General features: G+C 38.1%; 1 protein-coding gene across 1 annotated transcript in view; it reads right to left on the minus strand.

Moving 5' to 3' along the window:
* MYOM2 (myomesin 2) overlaps positions 1–25,742 on the minus strand; it is a 79,984-nt gene that overhangs the window by 34,761 nt on the left and 19,481 nt on the right. Inside the window, exons 7-18 of the mRNA XM_085303208.1 lie at positions 24,217–24,305; positions 24,087–24,137; positions 23,635–23,799; positions 18,681–18,842; positions 16,531–16,672; positions 14,734–14,933; positions 13,509–13,562; positions 10,802–10,929; positions 7,389–7,572; positions 3,884–4,058; positions 2,386–2,507; positions 1,479–1,499 (exon numbers count right to left, since the gene is read on the minus strand). Coding sequence (XP_085159334.1) covers positions 1,479–1,499; positions 2,386–2,507; positions 3,884–4,058; positions 7,389–7,572; positions 10,802–10,929; positions 13,509–13,562; positions 14,734–14,933; positions 16,531–16,672; positions 18,681–18,842; positions 23,635–23,799; positions 24,087–24,137; positions 24,217–24,305 — 1,493 coding nt within the window. The remainder of the gene's footprint in view (positions 1–1,478; positions 1,500–2,385; positions 2,508–3,883; positions 4,059–7,388; positions 7,573–10,801; positions 10,930–13,508; positions 13,563–14,733; positions 14,934–16,530; positions 16,673–18,680; positions 18,843–23,634; positions 23,800–24,086; positions 24,138–24,216; positions 24,306–25,742) is intronic.

The raw sequence follows: 25,742 nt of genomic DNA on the forward strand, positions 1-25,742 counted from the left end.
CTGTTGTGCTGCCGTCAGTACAGGCTAAACTCCTTATCATAGAATCATAGACTCRGTAAGGTTGGAAGGGACCTCTGGAGATCATCTAGTCCAACCTCCCTGTCAAGCAGGGTCAACTAGAGCATGGTAGACAGGGTTGCATCCAGGTGGGCCTTGAAGATCTCCAGAGAAGGAGACTCCACAACCTCTCTGGGCAGCCTGTGCCAGTGCTCCGTCACTCTCACAGGGAAGAAATTCCCCCTCACGTTCAGGAGGAACTTCCTGTGCTTCAATTTCTGCCCATTACCTCTTGTCCTGTCACATGGGACAACTGAAAAGAGTTTGTCCTCGTCCACTTGACATCCTCCCTTCAGGTGCTTGTACACACTGATAAGATCCCCCCTCAGTTGTCTCTTCCCCAGGCTGAAGAGGCCCAGCTATTGCAGCTGTTCCTCATAGGGCAGATGCTCCAGCCCTCTGATCATCCTCATAGCCCTACGCTGGACTCCCTCCAGTAGCTCCATGTCTCTCTTGTCCTGGGCAGCCCAGAACTGGACACACTACTTGAGATGAGACCTCACCAGGTCTGAGTAGAGGGGCAGGATCACCTTCCTCGACCTGCTGGTAATAGTCTTCTAAATGTACCCCAGGAGACCATTGGCCTTCTTGGCCACAAGGGCACACTGCTGGCTCATGGTCAACTTGCACTCCCAGGTCACCAGCACTCCCAGGTCCTTCTCTGCAGAGCTTCTCTCCAGAAGGTCAGACCCCAGCTTGTACTGGTGCCTAGGGTTATTTCTCCCTGCACTTGCCCTTGTAGAACCTCATGAGGTTCCTCATGAGGTTCTCCAGCCTGTCCAGGTCTCTCTGTATGGCAGCACAGCCCTCAGGTGTATCAGCCACTCCTTCCAGCTTGGTATCATYGGCAAACTTACTTATCCCAAAGCTCACCCAATCTTTACAGCTGAATTAGCAGTATTTCTTGAGATAATCTGATTTATCTCATTTAGAAGAGAACATGTTAGCCAGGGCCCTAAATGCAATTCCTGGACTTATACCTGTACTAGCGATCAGCATGAAAACAGATCGTAATCAGCAGAAATTGACTTTTTTTTTCTTTTTCTCAAATGTAGTGTGATATTCAGACTGGCTCAGAAAAAAAAGGCCTTTGTAATTACTATCACTTCTTGCTAAATAATGACTGTAACAAACTCCTATACATGCCTTTAGTACTACAGAAGGATTCTATCTACACAAATGTGAGTTACCTCCAAATAGTTCTACTAGATTCTTATTAAGGCTACTGAAATGGATAAAAGCTATTCACATGCCATAAGTATGTGTAAGATCCACCTGGTCTGTGTTTGGTGAAATACCCCATGCAACCCTCATTTTCAAACACACACAGTGACAAAACAAAAGGTGCCACAAAATTTCAAAGCGCAAGTGCATATACAGCCTACAGGTGGCAGATGTGAAAGTATTTGTGTACCACCTACCCATATGAGACACACTTCCTCCTAAAACAATCAAAAAGGGTAAGTTTGTCAGTAACAACCCATCCAAATTTAAGAAAGTATCTTCAGGCATTCAAAATGGCAAATCTTTTAYATCTGACAAATTTGTGTGTTCCTCTGCGAGAGGAAGCAACTCAGGTGGGTGCTGGTTTTTTGTTTGGGGTTTTTTTTCCCCCCATTTTTAAGGTTTTCAGTATGAAACTAAAATTGTTAATCAAACTGACCTTCAAAGTACAAGTACCTTTTGTGACTTTTCATTCAAATTTCAAGGCTCTGAACGCAGTGCAGAAATGAAAATTGGAAGAGACCTGCATCTCTGTGTACTTTATGGCCTAAATAATTATTCAGTCYTCTACTAGATATGTATCATTCCTGCTGTAACTAGTGGGGCTGGCACACACAGTGGGCTGTTTTTACACTGAAGCATTGCTTGCAGGGTACCAGAGGAGACAGATTGTTTCCCAGCCTAGAGCAGACAAAGGGACTTTTCTGTTTGGTCCAGCCACACAATAGTGAAGTTTCCTGAAACTCTTCTAAATGGAACAGATGTCATGTTAAACCAATTTGTGCTACTCCAAATCACCCAGAAGCCAGTCTAACCTAATCAAGATTTACGGTTTCTTTGTTGCAGGTGAGGAGCAGAAGGCAGCCTGGCCCTTACCATGAATCTTACTCAATAATTCTAACAGATTGCATGAATAACTACTTTTTTTTCCTACAGTAACTTTTCTGTGGGGAATAGCAACATGCCACAGCATGATCTTACCCACAGGATGTRACCTATGACTGTAAAATGTACTGTTATAGTAAAGGAGACCAAAGGAGCTGGTTGATGCAGATCTGTAACTTGCTAAAGAAACAAGAAGCTGAGTTGCACAATCATACTTACTAAGAGCTGCCTGTACCGTTATAGCCTCGGACTCCTGTGAGTTTTCACTGAATCCTACAGCATTCACAGCTTTCACACGGAAGATGTACTGCTCCCCAGTTTCCAAACCATGAACAACAAACCTAGGTTAAAAAGAAAAAAAAAAAAACAGTATCACATATTAGTTTATATTTTATAGGAAATGTTCCGTGCTGTAAAATGAAATCTTAGCCACAATAAGCAAGCTCAGCTTCACAAAGGAAAACATTTCCAAGAAAGAACYCTAATATCAAGTATATAGTACAGTATAATTGGATGGGACACTGGAATGAAAGTTACAGGACTCATTAAATTGCTAGCRCTGATATACTGTGTAGAGTCAGATAAACCACAGTACATTCCTTCTGAATTTGACGTTGCTAAATTCTAGTATATTCTTGKCAGGGACTGTTTTTCACTATATTCATAGTAACTGCCAAGAAGAGCTTTCAATTTTGATCTGAAGTTCTAGGCAATTACTGTAACAGATCGAATTGTCAGGACTGTCCTATTGTAGGATGCATTCACATATGGAAAAATGGATTTTTTTTCTTATTTTTATGCAGTCCTAGTCCCTTTGACCAAGAACTAGTTTCTACTTCTTCTTTGATCAAGKTCCTTGATTGCTTGATCAAAGGATTTTGCTGAATACAGTCATTCAAAATTAATCAATAGCTGACAAAATACACTAAGCACTATGTACTTGTTATCTACCCATAAGAAATTATAAATTAACACTATATGCTCGTTATCTATCCATAAGAAAAAAAAATAATATCTAAAAACTTTTCATTTGGTGAGTAATTCCAATAAAAGTAGTCAAAAAGGAAATTATCTGATGAATCACATAACAAAGGGATGTTTTCTGGAGTGAGTAATAAATCAGCAGAAACACAGACAGTGTTACTATCCTGACAGGAGAGCTAGAGACAGGGGCTTTTCTTTACCCATAGACCTCGCAGGTTGGAGAGCTCTGAGGCAATACATCTGGATTTCATAAACAGCGATCTCAGCAACAGTAGCACTTTCCCCACCACATTTACAGCAGAAACAGCCACATGCCCTGATGGCCTGGACTATGGACTCCAGGCAGAAACAGYCTGGAAAGCTACTTTACCCCCTCTCATATTCTGCTTCATGTGCCTCAGGCCATTTCATCCCAGACATCCCCCAGATGTTAAAAAAGGCATTCATTTTATGCTCATTCAGGACCAACCCACACAGATTCATGTCTCTGAAACCTACTTTTATAATTCAAAGGCACAGAATAGAAAAAGATACTTCTCTTTGGAGAAGCAAAAATGGAAAAAGCCTGCCCTGCAGCCTGAAAGGTTCRGGCTTGAGAGTCTGTTTTTCCTCACACCAACGTTCATCTTCCGTGATAACATAAATTGACTTAACTATTGACTTTCCACGTAAATTAACTTAAAACTATTCCACAGTTTTCAAACTCGTGCAGACACAGAAGCATTGTCAGTACCTGTTATATTTTATAGGTTTGTGGTTACTAGGTTCCCAGTGATTTGATCCCACCAAGGAATAATCAATGTAGTAGCCATACAAATCTTCTTCATGTTTTGGCTTATCCCACTGAACTACAACTGATGTTTTTGTATTCCTTGTGGCCACTATACGACCAGGTGCAGATGGAACAACTAAGAAAAAGAGAGAAAATATGCACTATAATGAAATAAATAAAAACAAAAATAAATTAAATTAGATACAACGTTGTATACTTTTATCATATTTAATCACTATAGCTATGATTTCTACTATGTTTATAATATACATTTTAGTGTATTTATTTTGCTATAAGTAATTCACTTGTCTGGATGCTTATATATGTGTGTATATATACTTTTTTTTTCCTACCGGTTTTCTTATAGTAAATTTACTCTAAGCTACTAGTCTCCACATCTTTCTGATTTTATACAGGTTTCTGAGGAAGAGTTACAGGAGGACATATTTTCAAATATCAGTACTGATAAAAATGTATGGKTATGGAAATATTCTCTCTCAGATCAGAATAACAGCTTCATGTATACCCCCATAGCACTACTTCATCAGTAAATAATGCACATAAACTATTTAAGTGTAGTATCATAAGAGTTAGGAAATGCTACCTTCCAGTCAGTTAATGACCACCTCAGYTGAGGAATGGCAAGCTTTCAGGACAACTTTAAGCGTGTGTTTGAATGCTAAGTTCTTAGTTAAACTTAGCTAGACGCATTTCACAAAAGCATAAGCGTGTTGGTTGGAAGGGACCTCAGGGGATCATCTAGTCTAACCTATCAATAGGAGTGGAATTGCCACCAGTTATAAGCCAGAGCAGTCATGGCTTTTCCTGAGTCTTGAAAAGACATTAGAGATTTCACAGCTTTCCTGCACAGCATGCTCCAGTGTTGCACTATTCCACCTTTTTCACTAAGAAAGAAATGTCCAACCTTCCAAACCATACTTCGGGGCTGTTGCCTCTTGTTTTATCATCTAGCATTGTTGAGACCAGCCTGGCACCGTCATCTTTGTAATTCCCCTCCAAGCAGAGGTAGACTGCTGTTTGATCGCCCCTTAGCCTCCTCTTCACCAGGCTAACCAACTCCGGCTACCTCAGCCTCTCTTCATAGGTCACAGCCTCAAGGCCCCTGGCAATCTTGGATGCCATCCACTGGAGAGCTCCATTTTCTTCACATCCCTGTAACCTAAGGGAGCTATAACTGTACCCAGTACTCCAGAAGCAACCTCCYTAGCACAAGGCAGAGAGAAATAAAGCTTCCTTCAATCTACTGTCACAGTCCTCCCAGTATAACATAGTATGCAGTTCACTATATGCAGTGAAAATGCACAGTTAGCTTATATACAGCTAGACACTCTGAATGTGCATAAACAGAAGCAGAAACATCAAGATCCAAATGTGAAAARAATACCTTTGTTAATAGGGGCCAATTCAACCAATCTGTACACTGTTTAATATCTTTTTGAGCTTTGATAATATAAGGAACTACRGGAATTCTTCAGCCTTTCATGAYAGGTCAAGAGTAGTACCCAGCATTTGCCTATAAAAGGCATTTTAGTTTCTCCAAATTTATATATTTCACAGAACTATAGCTAAAGCAAGCAGCATGAAAAAGGTAGCATTTTTTTTCATTCAGTCTTTCAATCTCAAAATAAAAAATAATAGTTACATGTTAACATGATATTGTAGTTTTTACAGTAGGGTTGTCACATTGAGTGGATTGCAGTTGAGTTAAAAGTAGTTAAATGTAGGAGTTTACATGTACAGGAGTTTTCACAAGCACATTTTCCTAAGTTGTCATTATAGTCAAAGATCTAGGGCTTGATTCAGTTACCCGTACAAACATAATTAGTGCCATTTTAGACATTCTAGCGCATTGGAGACTTCTTCCTGGGGCTGGCAGATATGATATGCAGGATACTTGCACCCCTCTGAAATGGCAAACCAAAAGCATCTCAAAAGGTACTAGATGTCTGGGTGGGCAGCTGAACAGAGCCGCTAACCAACAGTCAGTGGAGTGCTGAGAATGATTCATCTCATCCCAATGTAGATGCCCCATGGGTCATCAACCAAGCTATCCTTTAGTCTCYGCTGACTGTAGTGGGAGCAGAGACCTCTAGAGCACTTGTAGATACCTGCATGGAGACACTAAATTTAGATGTCAATCTCAAACTGAATCCCCTCTCAGCACTCAATTGCATTGCCTACACACATATATTATGTGCCATTTTGGGCACACTAGGATACCCCATCTGTCTTCTAGTTGCTGCTCAAGAAACAACGCCTCCCACAGTCCMTATGTCATGTTCGCCAGCCCTGTGAAGTTGTCTCAGATACCTGCAGGAATGTCCAACAGCACTACGTGCAACTAACTAAACAAAGCCATGTGCGGCCCTGATGTGTTTTAGCACAGATACCTAACTCCATCTCCGAAAGTACTGTAGTTTCCCTTTAAAGAAATATCTTGTGCTTTCTGTCTTCCACTATTGCTACAATTTATTAAGAACTTCTGGTGCTAACCCATAACAGATAGCCTATTTTCTGTACAAAGTGAAATAAATACATTATGTTTCTTCCCTACCTTGGGGAATGTTGAACAGTTTAAATAATTTATATGTATTAACGAGATATCAAATCAAGAATACGTAAAAGCACAAGATGTTTTTATTTCATCTTATGTAGTTTCAAATCAGGCAAGGTGCTGCGTTACGTTTTTTTAAATTATTATAAACATGAAGAAGACTAYCTTATCAACATTTAGTGCACTATGGTACATCAGATACTGTAGGCATTTCTTATATTTCTGGTAAGTGTACTAGAAATATGTGAGTTCTTAAGGTGACATCTGTCAATACAAGGGACTGTTTATCTGCGACTTGTAAGAGTAAACCACATATTTGAGCAACAAGATGAGTAATTGCTCCTTAAATTTTTACTTGTATGTTTAAATGTGGCTCCAAGATAAATCCTTCACTTCCATTTGGAAAGTTGCCACTAAATATGTTGATGTAACTTCCCCTATCACTGGAATCTAGTCACCTGCACGCTGCTGGAATTCTGTGCCAGCAATAATTCACAGCTTAGATTACTCAGAAAGAAAGGAAAGGCTACCTTCTCTAACGGAAATTGTAGGGAACTAAGTAGTATATAATTACCCAAGCCAGACAATGTAATTATCTGAGTTAGTGATTAACCAGTATTATCCTACTTTTTTGACAAAGCACTCTGAAGAATGACTAACTAAAATTAATTTAACTTTGTAACAATTATTGGTCTCAACAAGGAAATATACTATCACTAGGAAAATTTCTGAAAGTTTCTAAAATTTAACATCCTGGTCTTTTTGGAACACAAGTGAATTTGATTACTATTATTGTAATAATATTAATCTAGTTTTGGTAAGGGTTGTTTATTTGCATTTTTTTAAATATCTGTTGCATTTAGTATTGATGCCTCAGAATTAATGCCTTACCAACAGTATCTTGTGGTTGAATAGGTTCTGTGATTTCAGATGGATCACTGATTCCGTGCTTGTTTGCTGACAAGACTCGGAAAACATATGATTTTCCTTCTGCAAGGTCAAACACGGCATAGCGAGGAGATTTTACAGCAACCTGTGCATTGACTCTTTGCCAGCTTCCACTGCCAACCATGGACTACAGAAAAAAAAAAAGAAAAAAAAAAAGAAAGAAAGATGAGGATCATTTTGAAACTGTCAAAAAATGAACATATTGCATCCTGTCATTAATTTAGTTAAGAACGAAAGGAGAAGGATCATTCTCAAATGCCTTTCTTTAACATATGCAAATCTGCATCACTCAAGCATTCAATTACTCTACAGAAAAGGTCTGAGTACATCAATGTCTCCTTGTCTGTCTAGACACCAATATATGCCCTCTGGTACACACAGCTAGCCTTCATTTAGGGCCTTGACTGACACCTCTGATTGCTCCCAAGACAATTAATCTCATGCCCTGCAAAAATCACTTGAACACCTAAAGGTTAGTTATAAAGCAAGTCCTAATCCAGATTCTGTGGAAAGGTGGAGTGGGGGGTATTTCTTTACTCTCTGCCATATGTTTATGCACTCTGCTGACTAAAGTCATGTCCAGAAGAGTATTCATCAAATGAAATAATTACTTTAGAATATTTTCAGCGTAGCAGCTGAGCTAATTATTAGCATACCTCCATATGGAGGAGTGCCAGAAAAACAGCACTCTGAGAGAATTCTGCTGTCCAGCAGCTTCTCCAAATAAACTGTTGATCCAAAACAAAAATAAGCCAWGGGCTATTTAAGTGATTTTAGTGACATCCAAGTGCCCAGTAAACAGCCTAAATAAAATTGCCTTAGGACATGGAAAAGTGCATAAAATTAGATTTTCATAAAATTACGGAACAGACAATCTGTGAACAAAACTTGTTAGACTGTGAACTTGTTAAAGAAGGAACAGTTTTTCATGGGTGATAAGAAACTGCATACTATTACAGATAAATAATAAAAAGATAAACAGCAAAAAAAATCAAAATCTTTTTCATAGATACTGAACCCACCTATTGTTCTCAGTAGCAAAAAATAAATGTAATTTTCTTCATATATAAAAAGATAGAAAAAATGAAAAGAGCATCATTTTGCCATATAACTTGCTTTCTGGAATGAAAAACATTAATGGCTGTGTTTCATTTTGATGGCAGCAAGAATCAACATAATATTTTATTCTGTAATTTGATTTAATGTATTTCTGCTATTAAAATAGCATTATTAAACAGAACAGAGAACTCATTTTCATTCTGTGTTTCTTGAAGCTTTTAAAAATTCTATTTTATTCTTGAGGATGGAGACTGCTTTATTTAAAATAAAATAACTTCGGATTATGCATTTGTAACTTAACAGATGTCTGTGCAAAGCRAAGAACAAATATTCACCTATGAACTGATTGGACTATACATATACATRACAGCTAGTTATATGACAAAGGATTTTCTAGTCAGGTTTTAATTAGTATAATGAAACTTTCTTTTTTTTCTAATAAAGCCTTTTAATTCTCTGTCTCAGTCTCCCTCAGTAAGTTTGGCATTTAATTAAGACTCACTGGATCATCATTTCCACTGCTCTGCACTGTTTGTGCTGCTTTATAGAGCTATTTCAGTAAAACATGTGAATATACACATTTCCGATGCATATTTAGAATGAAATTCTACTAACCAAGTGTAGGCGTCTATTCAATAGAAATCTGCGTCCGAGCTTTTCATCTAGACTATTTCTGTAGGCTCTGGAAATAACTACGTACTTTCAGGACATATCCTACAGTAGTCATCTAAGATATAATTTCTGAATCGTGACAAAAAGTTCCTATTTCTCCTTCTGCACTGTAGGAATGCTGAGGTAACTAGTTTGGATGTAGATCTATAATTTTAGACAACTAAAGTGAAGGTAAATACCACACCTAGCACCAGGTTGTGATCCAAAATATGTTCCTGATTAGGGTTATTTTTTACTTACATACTTCTTCTGCTAGAAAACCTAGTCAGCAACCAAAACCTCCCTGTTAATTGATACGTAAACACAGGATAAAGAACTGGTTGAAAATTTTTAACTCAGCATGCTTGCAATCTATAGATAAGACAGCATGTATATGGCAGGGAATAAGGATCAAGGAAAGGATCAGTGACATAACAATGTGTTGTATAGGAAAAAATAGATATTAATTTCTATGCAAATTTTCATTACTTAAATGGGAAAGGTAGAGTGGGAGCAATCATAAACATGTTTGTTGGAAAATTTAACTAGTGAATGGACTTCACCTTATATCTATTGCTTTGACATCCATCAGCTGATGGATGGTCCAAAAGGTTGTGAAAGGCTTTTGAAACTGAGATTTTGATGGATAGAGAAAGAGAAGGCAGAAGAGGGAGCCGCAAACAGAAGGGTGACATGAACAGGAATATGCTGAACAGGTGTGAGCAGAGAAAAACTACATGGTAAGGACCTGAGGAAAGTCTGTTGCAATATTCAAGATGTAAACTGATCGTGTGGCAGTTTTATGGATGGTTTTAGTGTTTGTGGATTGTTATGAAGGGGCATATGCTACAGACATGATTCTTAAAGACTAAATATAGCTTGGCATGTAAGAGTTTTAGAGGTCAGGGATGAGGCCCAATTTACTTACTGAAGTGATGGGGAAACTTTGCAGGAAGGAGGAAAGATTAAGACCTCTGGCTGGTATCCAATACACTTAATATAGACACCCAGCTCGGGGACAGATGTATCTAAATCTTAATAGCCCAGATGGAGGAAGAACGAACCTAAGTTCCCTGTCAAGTCAGGGGGAGGATAAAGGCAGCTGTGAAGACTATCAGGGAGCAGTGAACCTGAGACAGAGGTCTACCTCTCTCTGTYGACTTCACAGGGGACAAGCTGAAAATGTCAGGTGATAGCAGAGGGTGCAGTACGCCTGCAGAAAGGGAGGTAAGGATCACATGATGGATCACTGTTTATGCCCTGCTCTGCTGCAGGATGCCCATATACTTCCCTTTAATAAGGACAGATTGCAAACTGCCAGTCCTGACTGTAGGGAAGAGAAATCAAAGGCATTTATTTTCTGTTAAACAGCTGCCTTACACATGTAGGTTTGCTCTCCTTTTAGACAGCAGTAAGCAAATAGCACAGGGCATCCATTTCAGTGGACCTTGAATTTCAATACTCATTAAAGCATGCAGTAAGACATTTGATTGTCCATGCCTTCTCCAACACCCTGTTGCCAAGTCCTGTAAGACTCAGAGATTGTTAGTTCTATTGTTCATTCTGTAGTTCTGAAAATGAGATGCATATAACTGCATGTGGCGATGAAATGCCTTACAGTTCAAAGCCACTGTACAGTACAGTACCTTCTCAATGAAATACGTCAGTGGCTCCTTGCCACGGGGAACAGGTGGATCCCAGCTGAGCACAACATATGTTTTGCTGATTTCTGAGGCATGTACATTGGTGGGAGGGCCTGGAATCTGAACATCCCCTGRAAGAGTAATAAACGTAGCGAGTGTTAAACAGCAGATTAACCCCCAGGTCAGCATTTGTGCTACAGCTCATCTTTCTGCACTCCCAGCCTGCAGCACGTTGCTCGGCTATTGAGGGCCACAGTATCAGCTGCGCAGTTCACTTCTCGCTTCAGTTCCATTTTGAGGAATGAAATATCCATGCTAAAAGTTAGTTATTTACTTTTTCAGAGTTAAGTATTTCCCCAAAAAGCTAWGCATTTGTCACACATGCTTTTTCTTTGATCACGTTTGAATTACTTTAATCTGCTCTGTAAAATGCCTTGGAAAAACCTACTCACTATATGCAAATAAGAGCTATTTTTTGATCAAAGACAGAAGTCCAAAGAGTTATTATGAGAAATTAGACTGGAAGAAGATAAATGGAAGGGAGGCACACTCAAGGAGAAAAGCAGCTTAAAATAAAGTGGAAAGTGGAAAAGGAAACAGAGAATATTAATAGTTTCTCCAGTAATGTGATGGTTTTACCAGCTGGATAATCTAGAGCACCTCTAAGACCTCTGGACCAGAGATGTACTAATATGTCACCAACTCTTTGGTGACTACCTCAGCTGAAGGGGTCTAATCGACCACCCCGTCCCCAGTCTCACGGCTGCGTTCCCAGGACCAGGTTAGCCTGGGCCAGCCCAGCCCTTTGTGGTCACACTCTCCCACCACAGCTCTGAGAAGGAGCTCGTCTCCCTACCGGTGGGATTACAGTGGTGTAAAATAGCCAGAGATAAGAACTTCAGACCTATGAAGGACAGCTGCATACATATCTACATAGCTCTGAAGAAGCTTCCTCTTCTGCAACAGTTCAGACATAGCAATTCAGTGGATACTTGTAAATATTTTAGCTTTATGATTTACAACAGAGAAGGTRAAAGTTTAATTCTTTTAAGATAAGTTTTGCCGCTTCTAATGCAAAGASCATATATCCTCTAAATGTTCAGAATTTGACCTTAAAAAAAGAAAAATGTTTCAGTAACAGTCTCTAAGTTGTGGAAGTGGAGTTTGGTGGTTTATAAACATTTCTAGAACAAACCAGGCTCAAAATGTACATAAAGTTATTTCTTTGTACATTTTTCAGAATCTAAAACATGCTTTTTTAAAGCAAACTGCAACTTATCCAATCAAAATTTGTTTTCTCTCAATGCATTCTGATGTTTGATTTCTTACAAATATATTTTTCATTACGAAAGGCACATAAATTAACTGAATTTAAGAAATTGCCAAAGTGCTATCAAAAAAAAAATTTTAAGCATTGAAAATAATAATTTTCAGCGCAATGCATATGATCTAAAGACTTTCAGTTGGTTTCACATACCAAATCTCTAAATTTCTTTATTTTTTACATAAAYATTCTGGAAAAAAAGTTGATATAATTTGTAATGTTATAGCATGATGGTACAGTCTGCTYTTTCAGAATGAAAGGTCATCTGGCACAGAAAAGGAAATCCATTTGTGATCTGTAAGATTACTTTTTCAAAAATGATCTCCAATTTACACATGAAAGTAATGATATATATATAAATAATACTTGGATATTCATATTCTTTGATTAAATATGTGCAAATCCTCACAACAKAAATCCAAATATCATTATTTATATTTATAATAGACTGGCTATTTAACCATTCTGATCATTCTCAGACAATCCTGAGAGCAGGAGTAGATCCTTTGAAGCCAAGAATATTCTTGATCCTATMATGTGAGAATAGCTGTATCAATTCATTTAGAATACCATTGTCAAACTAGAGAAAACTCATCTGGGGGTAGAAATCATTTAATGTTTCTGAGTCCGATTCTCTTTGAATTACACCTATTCTCAGGTGAATTTCCTTTTATTAGGTTATTAATGGAGTTATGGTTATATAAGCTTTTTGGAAGATAGCAGATAGAATATCTATCTTACTGAGCTATTACTGTTCACTTTTTTGACATTTAAGCAAAGAGAAGATCATTATCTAGATCAAAAAAAAAATCAGCACATATAGAAACAACCAAAGATGGGAGATATTCAAGTGTTATCCCAAAAGCTGGCAGTAACCTCTCCAATTCTCCTCAGAAAAACCAATGGCTAGTCTATAGCACTTCCTCAGTAAAAGCCTCCTTATTTAGACAGAKGTGTTACTTAAAATATAAGGCTGGATTCTATATTTTTAAATGGAAAATGGAAACAGCTTGTTCAAATCATGAAATTCTATTTTAAAAGTTATATATGTCTCTCAGAAGGATAGGAGGGAGGAAAATGTGTGTGATCAAATGCAATGTTCTGCTGCTTTAACACAGCTTATCACTAGGCAAAGTAAAACATTGAGATGCTGTCAGGATGTAATGAAACTGGTGCAGCCAACAGAATAATGCTGTCAGTCCTTTTAGACCTTTGTCTTTGCCTTTGCCTTCCGTTCTCTCAGATTTGCAAGCTGGAATATCTGTCTTTATTTTTATGAAGAGTTTTCTCACTAGGTGCATTTCCTTTATTTGCTGTCTTTCTAATTCTAATCTTAAATTCCTAGGATACAGACAGATGGAATGAAATCATGGAAAAGAAACATACCTTCAAGGTCATCTTTTCGGATTACAATCTTTCGTCCTTCATCCACATGAATAGCTGTTAACCAAAATATTCAGTTAATTTCTTGAGCAAATTTGATATATTTATAAATATGTTGCAAATTACTGTTCATCAGCAGTTAAAAAGCCTTTCTGTACCTTTATATACCTCTGTTTTTAAAATTCTGTTATTAAATCTTTCCAAAAATGGAATCAACCAGAAGTTATATACTGCTTCATCCATTTTCATGGGAAAACTAAGCATGACAGTACTATTTACAGATGAACTAAAAAACAGTAATCACAGTTCTCAGGCAGATTGGAGRACAACTATGTCATGATTTGGACTTTTGTCATAAGAATCAGCAATAAATTTGATGGAAACATAGCATATTCAACTCAGGTKTTACAAGCAACATTGGGATCTGCAGCCTTCATAATGAGTTCAATTATCCTCTGCATAAAAGGAACATGCAAAACAACAGGTGTGAAAGTATATGATATATGTAGCTTTCGTGCTAGTATTTTGGCCAGTGCTAAATCAACAGGACCACTTCCCAGAGCAAGCCAGCTTATCTCACACATGGAGAAGTTCTCACGTAAATTCCTTTGTAGAATGCAATGGCTTTGAGCACAAAATGAGTTTTCAGGAGGAGCTGTTTCATTAGACTGACTTTCTGTCTGCTAGGAAAGTCATAATATCAGAGCCCCCCAACCTGTGGCAAGGGAGCTTTGTGTTAGTGCTGGCAATTTCCTCAGCGAAAAAAGGAGTGGGTAAATATGAGAGTCTCTGGGGTGGTGAATTCATGTCACAAATGATTTTTTTTTAAACTAAAGTAGACATATTCAATAGCTTTTTCAAAAGTGATTGTCAACAAATATGAAAGTTTGTGTGATCTGAGTGCCCGTCTCCCAGTGGAAATGATACAAGCTTCCAGGACATACTACCTCTTTTGAAAACATTGCTCCTGGCGATAATAAGTTTAAAATTAAGTTAAACATTTAAAAGATAAGTAAAATCAGTCATAACTGAGATGAAATCCCCAAGTCCTGAAAAATTGTCATTATGRAACTTGCTTTTGCAGCCATATCACTCGCGTTGAAACTAGTGAGATATCCATTAATTCAAAGGAAGAAGTGAATCCTGCTCCTTAGGCTACTAAGCAAATGGAATCTGAATAAATGTAAGATCAAATATTGAACAGCAGTTCCAGCCTTGCACAACCTACTTTGTGTTCTGTCCAGGTCAACAGGGTCAAGAGCTGCCACTGGTTCGGAGACGCGAGAAGGCCTGCTAATACCYGCGCTGTTCACTGCTCTCACACGGAATATGTAAGACCGTCCCTCGTAGAGACCAGTCACGGGATACTTGCAGATTTTTACAGGAGCATCGTTGCACTGGATCCAGTTTTCTAAACCCACTTCACATCTTGGAGTAGTAGAAGACAGCGTTTTTCAGTGTTCGTTTATCAAAGTCATCCCACAATAAACATACACACATCAGGTCAGAGTCACAAAAGCTATCCTCACTAAATTGAGGAACTAATCCCTACAACTTGCTAATGAAAGCCTCATTCTTTAGACATTCTTTCCTTTGACCATACTATCTTGGTCTCATGGTACTCATACTTCTTCATAATGCAGTTACAAAGGACATATTTCTTGTATGCTTTTTGGCCTTGTCAACTCTCTCTGCTTCCCTTCAACCACATCCTCTTCCTTGTCATAGCAAACACAAGTTATTCACCTTTATTTTCAACATCAGTTGCCACAGAACATGCTGAAATTGCAACATTCATCTGATTTTTTCCATCCCTTTCTCATTATATCATATCATTTCTAAGTAAGCACCTTTGTGCTTTTCTCTCCAACAGTGGTTGGGCTGCAGATCACAGGAGTCACCATGAAGTGCAGCGATGTCCTCACACTGCCTCCTTTTTCTGCACATATCTCCTTCGTCTCATACTACTACTACAGYTTTGTGGTAGAGAATGCCTTTTGCTCTGACAGCACCCAGCAAACTAGGGTCATGATCAAGGACTCCTAGGCACTGTGGTAATTCAAGCAAAATGTCAAAAGGCACAGCTGTGTCAATTATACACAKAATAGATGAAATGCTCCCGTGATCTGTGCCCCGCACGAATTAGATATAAAYGGTAGAGACCCCAGGGCCCAAGCTAATTTCCCCATACTGACAGCCATTCATAAGCCAACATTTTCCAGCAATTTCSAAATAGTTGTCTCTGAATTAGACCAAATTATATGGTATTGGATAGCACTGAGCTGCAAATGTTGCTTTTAAGGGTAGAGCATTATACATTATCAAACTACTTCTCATTTTTGCCAACCGTYATTTTCAAAGAGTAAGGATCAGATGTTCGGCTCCAGCCATAGGGGAAAAGCACGCACTTCAGAGAAAGAGATGCAGAATAACCCTTGGATCCCCTGATCCTGGGCTGCCTACACTGAGCTGAACCCAGAGCAACATGCAAAGCAGGCAGTAGGAGTGAGAACTGCCCTCCTGATTTAAACCACCAGCTCCAGGAAACCTGTGCCTTGAACTCATGGTATATCATTGCTAAGGCGGAAGTAAACAGACCATGTAATAAGCTCTAGGTTCCTGTTTCTGTAACATACAGCTTAAAAAGATTTAAATCCAATAAAAGGATTCTGACTTCTGAAAGTCCAGTAGTGCCAGGGCTTTCTTGTTCTCTGATTTGGCCAAAGCCATGCTCTCTGATGAGCGTCTTCCTGCAGACCAATTACTGGGGATGATCCAATTGCCCCTTGTTAACTTCCAGGCAGTACTCAGAAAATTCCTAGGAAATTGCTAGATCATCTGGGCTAAAACTGTTCCAAGGAACATTCTAGTAACTGAACAAAGTAGATGATCAGGTTCCAGTGCCTGGGATCTATAAACATACAATTAAGCAGCACAAATATAAAGATAGTAATTTTTTTTTTCCTTCAGTAGATATGTGCTTCTGGAAGTACACAAAGTTAAATAAATCCCAATATTTACATACTTGTCAACAAAATATCCAATGACTGGGCTCTGGCTGGTTGTGTTTGGTGGTTTCCAAGTAACAATAACATAGTCTCTGTTAGCATCATGGCATTTAACATCCATTGGTGCCCCTGGTGCTCCTGCGATTAACGCATCAGCATCTGGATCATAAACAAAAATAAATCAGTTTTGACCCTGATTCTTCTGAAATACACAACAAAGAATGAAAAGAAGATTTCCAGTTCACTGTGCTGTTCTTTTCTATGRGAGGGAGCCCAAAGATTTCTGTACAGACTAATTCACTGCACTGATGAATCAAGCTTATAACATCTATATCCCCAGAAAGGTAAGGATGTTCAGGGATACTTTTTGAAGGTAGAAAAGTGATTTAGACATCAAAGACCATCTCATGACTTTTCATGAGAATTAAATGCCTGACTAGCCCACATGATAATCTTTCCCACTAAAGGCTGTATGTATATCAGTGGGTTATTGATCAGCCCACAGTACTCAGCAGAGGAAAGGAAAATAAATTCCTTAAAGAATAAGAAGTTTGTAAACTTTTAGTACATTTTTGAAGCTACTTTTTATTTTATGTCTTACAATATGAGTAGGCCTAAGCAATGAATGTTCTTTCATTAAGATACCTGCATATGTCTTAATCTGAGAGGAGCTGATTGGTGTGATCCCACAACTGCTGACCAAGTCTCCTAACAGACAGAGTTCTTTGCCTCCAAGGAAAAGCTTTATAGCATGTAAACATCCTAAACATCCAGATGGAGTCCAAATTTATCACTTTCTCAGTTTTTCTTTGCTGAAATAACTATGCAAAATTTTCAATTTGGTTTGAACCTAAATCTTGGTAGTTTCTCAAATTTTTCCTGAAATATTTGCAAGAACCACTGTGGCTGTAGAATCTACTACCAAGAGGCACCTGTACTTTGCTGTGCATTACACATGTTTCTTGCACTGAATTTGAAGTGTCTCAGAGGAGGAACCCTGGGGGACTGAGAACATTTGCCATATTGCAAATGCAATTGGTTGTTAGAAGGCTGGTGCTCAGCATCAGGCCTGCAACCCCTTGTAAGATTTCTCACTTATGGGCCTGACTTTACACATGAAAAAGATGCAGCCCATGTGAAAAGAGGTAAGAAGAAGGCCAACAGAGGACACCACAGACCAGGGAGGATATAGCTTAAGTCCAGGGTCCTGCGCAGGCAAAGGGATCAGAAAGAGAAAAAAATAGACAAAAGAAGTACCTGACCCTCAAAAAAGTACTAATAACGATCCATCACACACAAACTGACTGGAAAAAAAAATCTGCAAGGTATGTATGCTCCAGTACATTTCTAAGAAGAACAAGTCAGATCTCCTTAGGTTTTCAGCTAGTATAGCCCCAATGGCTTCAGTGAGGCTACTGCAGTTTGCTACTACCGAGGATCTTGTCCAAAGTATTTAAGAGAGTGATAGAACTGTTCAGTGAGAGAGATTTTCACCTTTCAATAAAAATTAAAAATGAAAGATGTTCTGCCCAGAGGTGCATACAGGAGCTCACTCTCAGTTCATTGAGTTGTATATGCAAATGTAGGGCAGATCTTAACCTCTATTCTGTTTTAATATATTTATCTTCCTTTTATCTATGTCTCTTGAGAACGCTATTTCTTCAGTGAGCAAATTTCGTACTTCCTTTCTTTCCTCTGATTATTGAGCTGGCTGTGACTGGTATATTGGTGGGAATATTTCTTTTACTTTCTCTTTTGCCTCCTCCTAAGTCCAGGTACAGGAATGGGAATGCCCAAAAAGGCCCACTCTCATGTGGAAACCTCTAGAGCAAAAGCTATCACAGTGAGGAGAAGTAGGATTCAAGGATGTTTAGTCTTTAGCAGATAAAGCAGACAGTGAAGGAACAAAATGTTTCTTCACAAGATTGATTTCTCTGGTTCTTCAGGAAGGAGAATAGCTTCAGAAGCAAACTCTTTTGATGCTCTCCACTCTCATAATGCCACTGTGTTGTTTCTAGCACAGACTATCATACAAAATCAAACAACTCTAAAATACGAAAATGCTGGATTTTCTTACACTTTCTTCATTGCATGAGATTGTTTAATAAAACTACTTTTTTCTGCTGCTCTTCCTAGTTTCTCCCCAAGAAACAAATGAAAACCTTACCTCTGACAAATAGGAATGCACTGTATTCATTCACCCCACCTCTCGTAACCATACGCAGGGTGTATAGACCTTCGTCATCTTTGTTCAGATGGGTAAAAGACAGAGCTGCCTGGCCTTCTCCAAAGTACAGCTTCGTCCACTTGGAGTCCTTTATTAGCACGTCTGGAAGAGAAGAACCATGAGGCGCTGGCTCCCAGCTGACCAGAACAGCTGGCTTCCCGGTGCCGTTCTGTGCTGGTCAGGGGCACAGACGGGCCTCTTCACCAGCCACGTTCAGAGCCACAGCGCTTTGATGCTCTCAAAATTCTACAGAGATTAATCTGAACCCCTCCACACTTATCTGACCAGAGAGAATAGGAGGTGCCAGTAACAGAAATAGGATTGAATTCCCTTCACTATCACTTCTAATACACTGCCAGGGAAAAATATTAATCCACGTTTTAAAACAATCATGCAAAAAACTACCATGCACTGTAACAGATGTAGGGTGGAATTTTGATTCATTTTTAATAARTTTTGGTATCTGTTCAGGTCAAATGTCAGATTACTCAATTTCTTCCTTCAAGATTAAAGACTAGATTTCAGTCTAATCTGAAGACTGCTATAAATATGCACTAAATTTAATTCTTCAAGGCATGCMAATTGAGCAGTGAATGAAATTAAATTTGAATTTTTCACAGGTGAGAGCTGGTGACCCATGATTAAAGCAAATTAATCTGATTGCCTAGTGAAACTGAAGCAAAAATATGAGCAGAATATTTTACACTAGTCAAGAGAGTTCTTATCATCTTCTTTCAATAATTGATTGGATTTTTTTTTATTTTAACTCCATAAGCCCTGTTCCATACACATTTATTTGTTCTAATCAATGCATCAGCAGAATTGTATTAAAAAGAACTGAAGATCTATAGATATGTTTATTATTCTATTGCTTAAAAACACCTTAGAGAAGATGCTCACACAATTGCAAAGGAAGCAGTTTGCCCAGTTGCCTACTGTATTGCATAAGGAGATGTTAAAAGTGGCCTACGTTCAGATGAAAGAAACGCCAATAAAACACAGGCTACTAAAACCTAAAGCAGTAAGTTACACGATCACCTAAGTATACAGCTGTTTTGTGAGAAGCATAGAAAAGAAATTCAGTTGCACTCATTCTCATGAGATTCTGAATCATGAGATCCTTACCTAGAAAATCTACATGTCCCCTTTCTCTCATGCAAGTCACAACGATACTGAGCGAGACTTTTAGCAGAGTGGCATCACAAAATGTCTTCATCAGTATTAACTAGTTAAACGAAATATGATTTCTCTAGAAAATCATGAATTAAAAAAAGAAGTTGAGTTACCAGCACCTCTGAAAAGCAGATGTAGGCAACCTTGTATTGTCTGGTAAGGCCAGAATCATCCAAATCCGCATCCAGTCCCACCATTTGTATGTACAGAACATTCCAGCTTTGGTAAGAGCAGAAAAATCTCTTTCCTTCCCACACGACCAAAGACCCACCAGGTCCCTTCAGAAAGCAAGGACTGTCTTTTTAATGCAGTTGGACAGATGGCTTTCCAGATAAGACCAAGACAAAGAGTGAATTTTGGAGGCCATGAGGGAACTCAGAAGTGCCACATGAGCGGGTACCTGCCGGCACTGTAATGTGACAATTCCAGGGACTCACTGTTGCACTCAAACCCCTAGTCTATTCATATATATGATCAGTTGAAATTTCACCCAAATTCTTCACTCCAAGTTTCCCCCCCCCCAGGAGTTCTAGTTAACKTACACTAGACTCCAGTATAGAGGACTGCAGCTTGATAATATTATATTACATTAAAGATCAGTAACAGAAAGCTTCTATCACAAGCTGAACTCATATCCAGGTTGGATATACAGTCCTGAGGTCTTATGTCAATATAGTTCTTTCAGCATTTTGAACTGTTCTAAGTGGGCCAAGAATTGTGGATATAATGTGCAGGTTTGTCAGATTTCAAACATTTTTAGGGTATTTGATTCAGCTGACATGTACATTCCTAGGAGTCTAGTAAGGAAGCACTTGTGTGAAGCTTATTAATTCTGGATAAATACATCCTTCTCTTGTGTATAATTAATAGAAGTAAATCAYACTGACCCATCTAAGGTCTTTAGTTGCTGTTACTTGATTAATATGAATATAAAAATCTTAGGAAAAATAAAGATTGTCTTAATACAAGAGTAGAATTAAATATTACCTCTCCAAGAAYAGCACTTTTAAAGCTTACACTGTTGAACAAATTATTAACCTTCTTATCATTTACATTTATTCATTGCCTCCAGCTCTCAGAGACTCAGCATAAGAAATTCAAGCACATAGCAAAGGTTTATGTCACATGAATTTCTGCTATGTTTGGGAAGTTGTGCCTGCAGATGCACACAAACACCATGATCCATGTATGTGTAATGATGGATAATTTTAAGCTTGTTCRTATCATTCCTTTTCCCATAATATCTGTAGCATAATGGGGCAAAAACCTTTCTAATTCAAGTCACTAGCAAAACTCTATTTGCTTTTAAAGAGACCATATTTTCACCTCAGGTTTTCATGGAGAAGGTAATATTATGTCAAATAAGTAGAAACATAAAGWGCATAATATTATGTATTGAGAAGAAATTAAATTGGAATCATGAAGGAATAAACTGAAGGGGCCAAAAGCTCATTTTCACCTAACTGTAGAACTAGAACAATTCTCACTAGATGAAAATTGAAACAGCATGAGACATCTCTAGAAAATTATCTCATGACTACAGTTCCAGAAAACAGATTTGTTCTGAAGCTCAGAAAGTTCAGAGATTTGGTACTGTTAAGGTGGGCCCAGTAGGAGACAGACTAATGGTATCACAGAAGCAGACAGGTCACCTCACAGTCTATTTATAGCAATAACAAGTCACTATACACTTTCAGGCAAGTGAAACTTGGGTTCAAGAATAAGCCTCAGATTTTAGATTATTCACCAAATAAAACAACCATTTTTATTATTAAGTTATTTTCATTGCAGTAGCACCTAATAGCCCCAACGCAATCAAGTATCCACAATGACAGAAAAATAGGAGTGAAAGAGTGAAGTGTCAGATGTGGATCTMTGTAAATAAAATATATGGAGGAAAAACAGGCTTAACTAGCAGCTATATAARAATCCCYYYYYYTTTTTTTTTTACATTTTCTAATCTTGAATTTTCTTGACAGTCTTATTAGTCTTTTTGTCAGTTCTTAGTTTACCTACTACAATTACGGAAACGTTGACAACTATGGAAAATTCTACCAGCTTGTCTGGGACCAGTCTCAACACTAGGCACAGGAGTTCTCCATTCTCAAATGYGGTCCCTTAGGGGAAGGGTCTCACCATTCAAAAGTAACTGAGTCTTCCCTTATATCGTCAAACAGAATATTTTCTTCAGAATCCTATGCAGACACTGCTTTATGTTTCAAGATCTTTTTTGTGGGATGAACAAATGTTATTCATGCAAAGCCGTCCACCAGACTGTAGAATATGCTTGAGTGAAGCTTTTCTTTTCAATGCTTTCAGTTAAAACTGTTCTATTTGGCATGTTATAGTTTTTCCCTGACAAAACAGGGAAAGAAAGTAATGTATCAACATGGCATTTGTACAGCAGATAAAAGCCCYGTGTTCCAGGACTTGCTCCAATAAATATTTCTGTGCTTTAAATTAAACACATTTTAATATAAAATTTGCAATAAATACTGGAGCAAGATATGGAAATAGAGGCCCACACCCACACCTCATTAATTTACTGCTCTGTGAACACCCTTCAGCTCAGTGGTCACGGCATTCAATTATAAAGCRCGTTCAAATCTGGGAAGTGAGTTTGCACCTCCACCTAGTGARTAAATTTTATAATCATTGCAATATTAGATAACCTAGGATCACTTCCTCCTTTTGTAAGTATGTGCTCAAAAAAGGGTTGACCAAGTCACCTAATTTAAAGAGAGTTCAAGACTATGAATTCCAACTGGAGCAAGTTATTTTCTTACTAAAGTAGATTGTATTCTGAATTTAGTTTTGAAAATGTGTTTTAAGCCAGGCCTGTCTCCTCATTGTTTCCTCCTTGATTTTCCASGTAGCTCCTGTTTAGTGTGCTAACTATTGTAGATATTACTCAGCTTCTGGCTTTCCTTTGCATTGAACAGGACACCTGGAAATGTAACATGGGTCACTGGACTACACAAGGCAGCTAAACATTTAAATCACAGGAGCTACAACATATACTGGTACCATCAATCCTCTAAAGGGAAAGCTTTAGTTAGTTCTTATGACATGTTTAGTTTTAACAGTCATTTATGAAACCAAGTGTGGAATATAAACTTATGAATTTACCTGAAAAACAAATGTAGATAAGTATCATAGCCAACACCCCCTACTCTGCTACAGAGACATGCAGTTGGAAGAGCAGTCGGAGGTGCACATCTTCAAGAACAMAACAATGTTCTTGGAATCATGGAATCATAGAATCATAGAATGGTAAGGTGGAAGGGACCTCTGGAGATCATCTAGTCCAACCCTAAGCGGAAYGAAGACCTACTTTTCAGATCTTTGTAGATCTTAGGTGTTCCAATATAGTTAATGCTTCTATTGCCCAAAGACAACGTGAGGTTTGTTCTGCCCACAGCTAGCAACACARGTGTTCAAAAATCAGCATAGATTAAGCTATCTCTTTTGACTCAGGTTCCTCTGAGTCCCCTTTCSCTGCATCACCTGCAGTTTTCATGTCATGTACCTTTTCCTGCTCCTTAAATATGGTAATTAGGATAACTCTCTCAAACAGTASAGGGTATTATTCAGCCAAGATAATTGTTAAGGGTGAATACAAATTTTCACAAAGTTTTCCAGGGAAGATAATATGCATCTAAAAAGACTGAAAATCATGTATACAGGGGCAGATGCAGTACCTTAGAAAAAAAATACTTACCATCTCGATACCACTCAACACGAGGTTGTAATCTTTTCAGTTCTGGGGTTATCAACACAGAGCACTTGAGGGTCAGTGTTTCACCTTCAGTTCCRAAGGTGACTCCAAATTTCTCCAGAAACTGGACATCAATATGGGTGAAGCAAACATCATACGACAGGGGCACTACACAAGAGAAAATCAAAACATTCTTTAGTGTAAGTAAAATGTACTAGGAACCAACAGATTATTGTCTAATTTGAGCAGGAKGTGGAGCGCTCCCATACTTTATGCTGATCTAGAAAAGCAGCTTGGAAATTAAAAGCATCTGGACAGCTACTGTTGTGACTGAATACTTAGAAAGCTAAGCCAGAAGAAACAAGTTATATCAAATTTTCTAATCTGTAGAACATTACTTTGACCAGTGATAAGAGCACATAAACTATCTAAGCAAAAAGAAAAAAAATGCTTACAGTGGAAGGGCATTATTCCAGCTGGGTAAGGCTCTTCACCCTCTCTGAACCCTACAAAACACAGACAGCARAGAGTCAACAAAATGAGCACAGTATTTATTTCTTGTTTTAATCATGAAGTAGGACTTACTTCGCACAATCACAGCACAATTAGTTGACGCCTGCCCATGGATATTTGTTGCAACTGCTGAATAGGTAGCAGAATCATCAAAATCAGCTCTGAAAAGGGGAAGGAGGAAAACAAAAGACTACATAAATACAAACAATGCTCATAAGGTCCTAATGACTGCTATTACAAACCCAAGATATGCCAAATCCAAGCAAAGTGTGTAAAGCTCTTTGTCGGYCTTGTAGGACAAGAAGTTGATGAAAGAACATCAGAAAGTTGRTACTGGTTTTGCTGCAGTTTCATCACAGCAGCAGGGCAGGCTGCATTAACTTGAGCAAACTGGAAATGACCTCTCCTTTCTAYGGCTGTTGCAAGCAGGCAACTGATGACATTTGCTGCCTCTTTTATATCTTAGGCAGTCCAGGGGAAATGATACAAAAACAGAGAATCTGACTAGATTGTTAATGGGCAAAATGATTTGGGCWTGATTTTTTTGGGGTTTTTTGGTAAGAAAATATGTTTATTATGTAAGGACAATATAATCAAAAATGAAACAAAAAAAGTTACTTCTTCATACAATATTGGGACTGATAGTGGAATATATCATTTATTATAGCCTTCCTTGAAGAGGAAGTTACATTATCAGATATAAAGACAAATACTAGGATTTATGTATAAACTTTTATATCCCAGTTCTTCTCTCATTTAATCCATGGGTGTTACCCTGACATAAAACTGAGGTAAAGGAAACTAACTCTTTGTGTGATTTTTTTTCGGTTCAGTTACTCAGATTTGCATTTGAAGTAACTTAACTGATATGTTTCTAATAAATATAAGTAATTGTTAAGTAGAAAAGGTTAAAAATATTTTGAACTGGTTTTTGGTAGTATGTAGATGTGAGTAGAACGAGATATCCTCAATTATGTCAAAACAACTTAACACAAAGGAAGAAAAAATTTTGAAAAGTCTGAATATTTCATTTGATATTTCAAAATGAACATTTCAGTTCAAAAGGACATTTATTTCAGAATTTACTTCTGTTTATTTTCAGAAACATACTAAATACCAATATGAGAAACTATTTTCATTTGGAATGAAAAAATGATTTGGCTCAATTCAATATTTTTTTTTCAACTTTTCCACTACCCAAGTATTCAGAAATATGTCTGTGTCACACAAAATGGTGGGGGGTTTGGGGTTTTTTTTTGGTTTTTTGGGTTTTTTTTGGTTTATTTCTTGGAATCTCTGCTAGGTTGAGCAGTCAATTATTCACAAACTGCAAAATGAAACTAATGCAATTGAATCCTGTTTCTGTGTAGTTCCAGTGCATTTAATGGAGGCCACTCAGGAATTGCCAGTGATGAGCTGTAATGTTCTGCATCATTCACTTAACTTCCCTCAAAAGAATGAATCTGTATCTTCCTGGAAACTCTTAGATGAAAGTGATGAAATTATGGCTGCACTTGTCTTCTAAGAGGTAATATATCCCAGGTGCGAAGGAGGAAAGAATACGTGAAAGTGTTTGATGTAAATTGCATAACAGGATG

This window comes from Rhea americana, unplaced genomic scaffold, assembly GCF_003343005.1.
Source record: "Rhea americana isolate MKP2758 unplaced genomic scaffold, rheAme1 scaffold_199, whole genome shotgun sequence".
Taxonomy (NCBI): Eukaryota; Metazoa; Chordata; class Aves; order Rheiformes; family Rheidae; genus Rhea; species Rhea americana.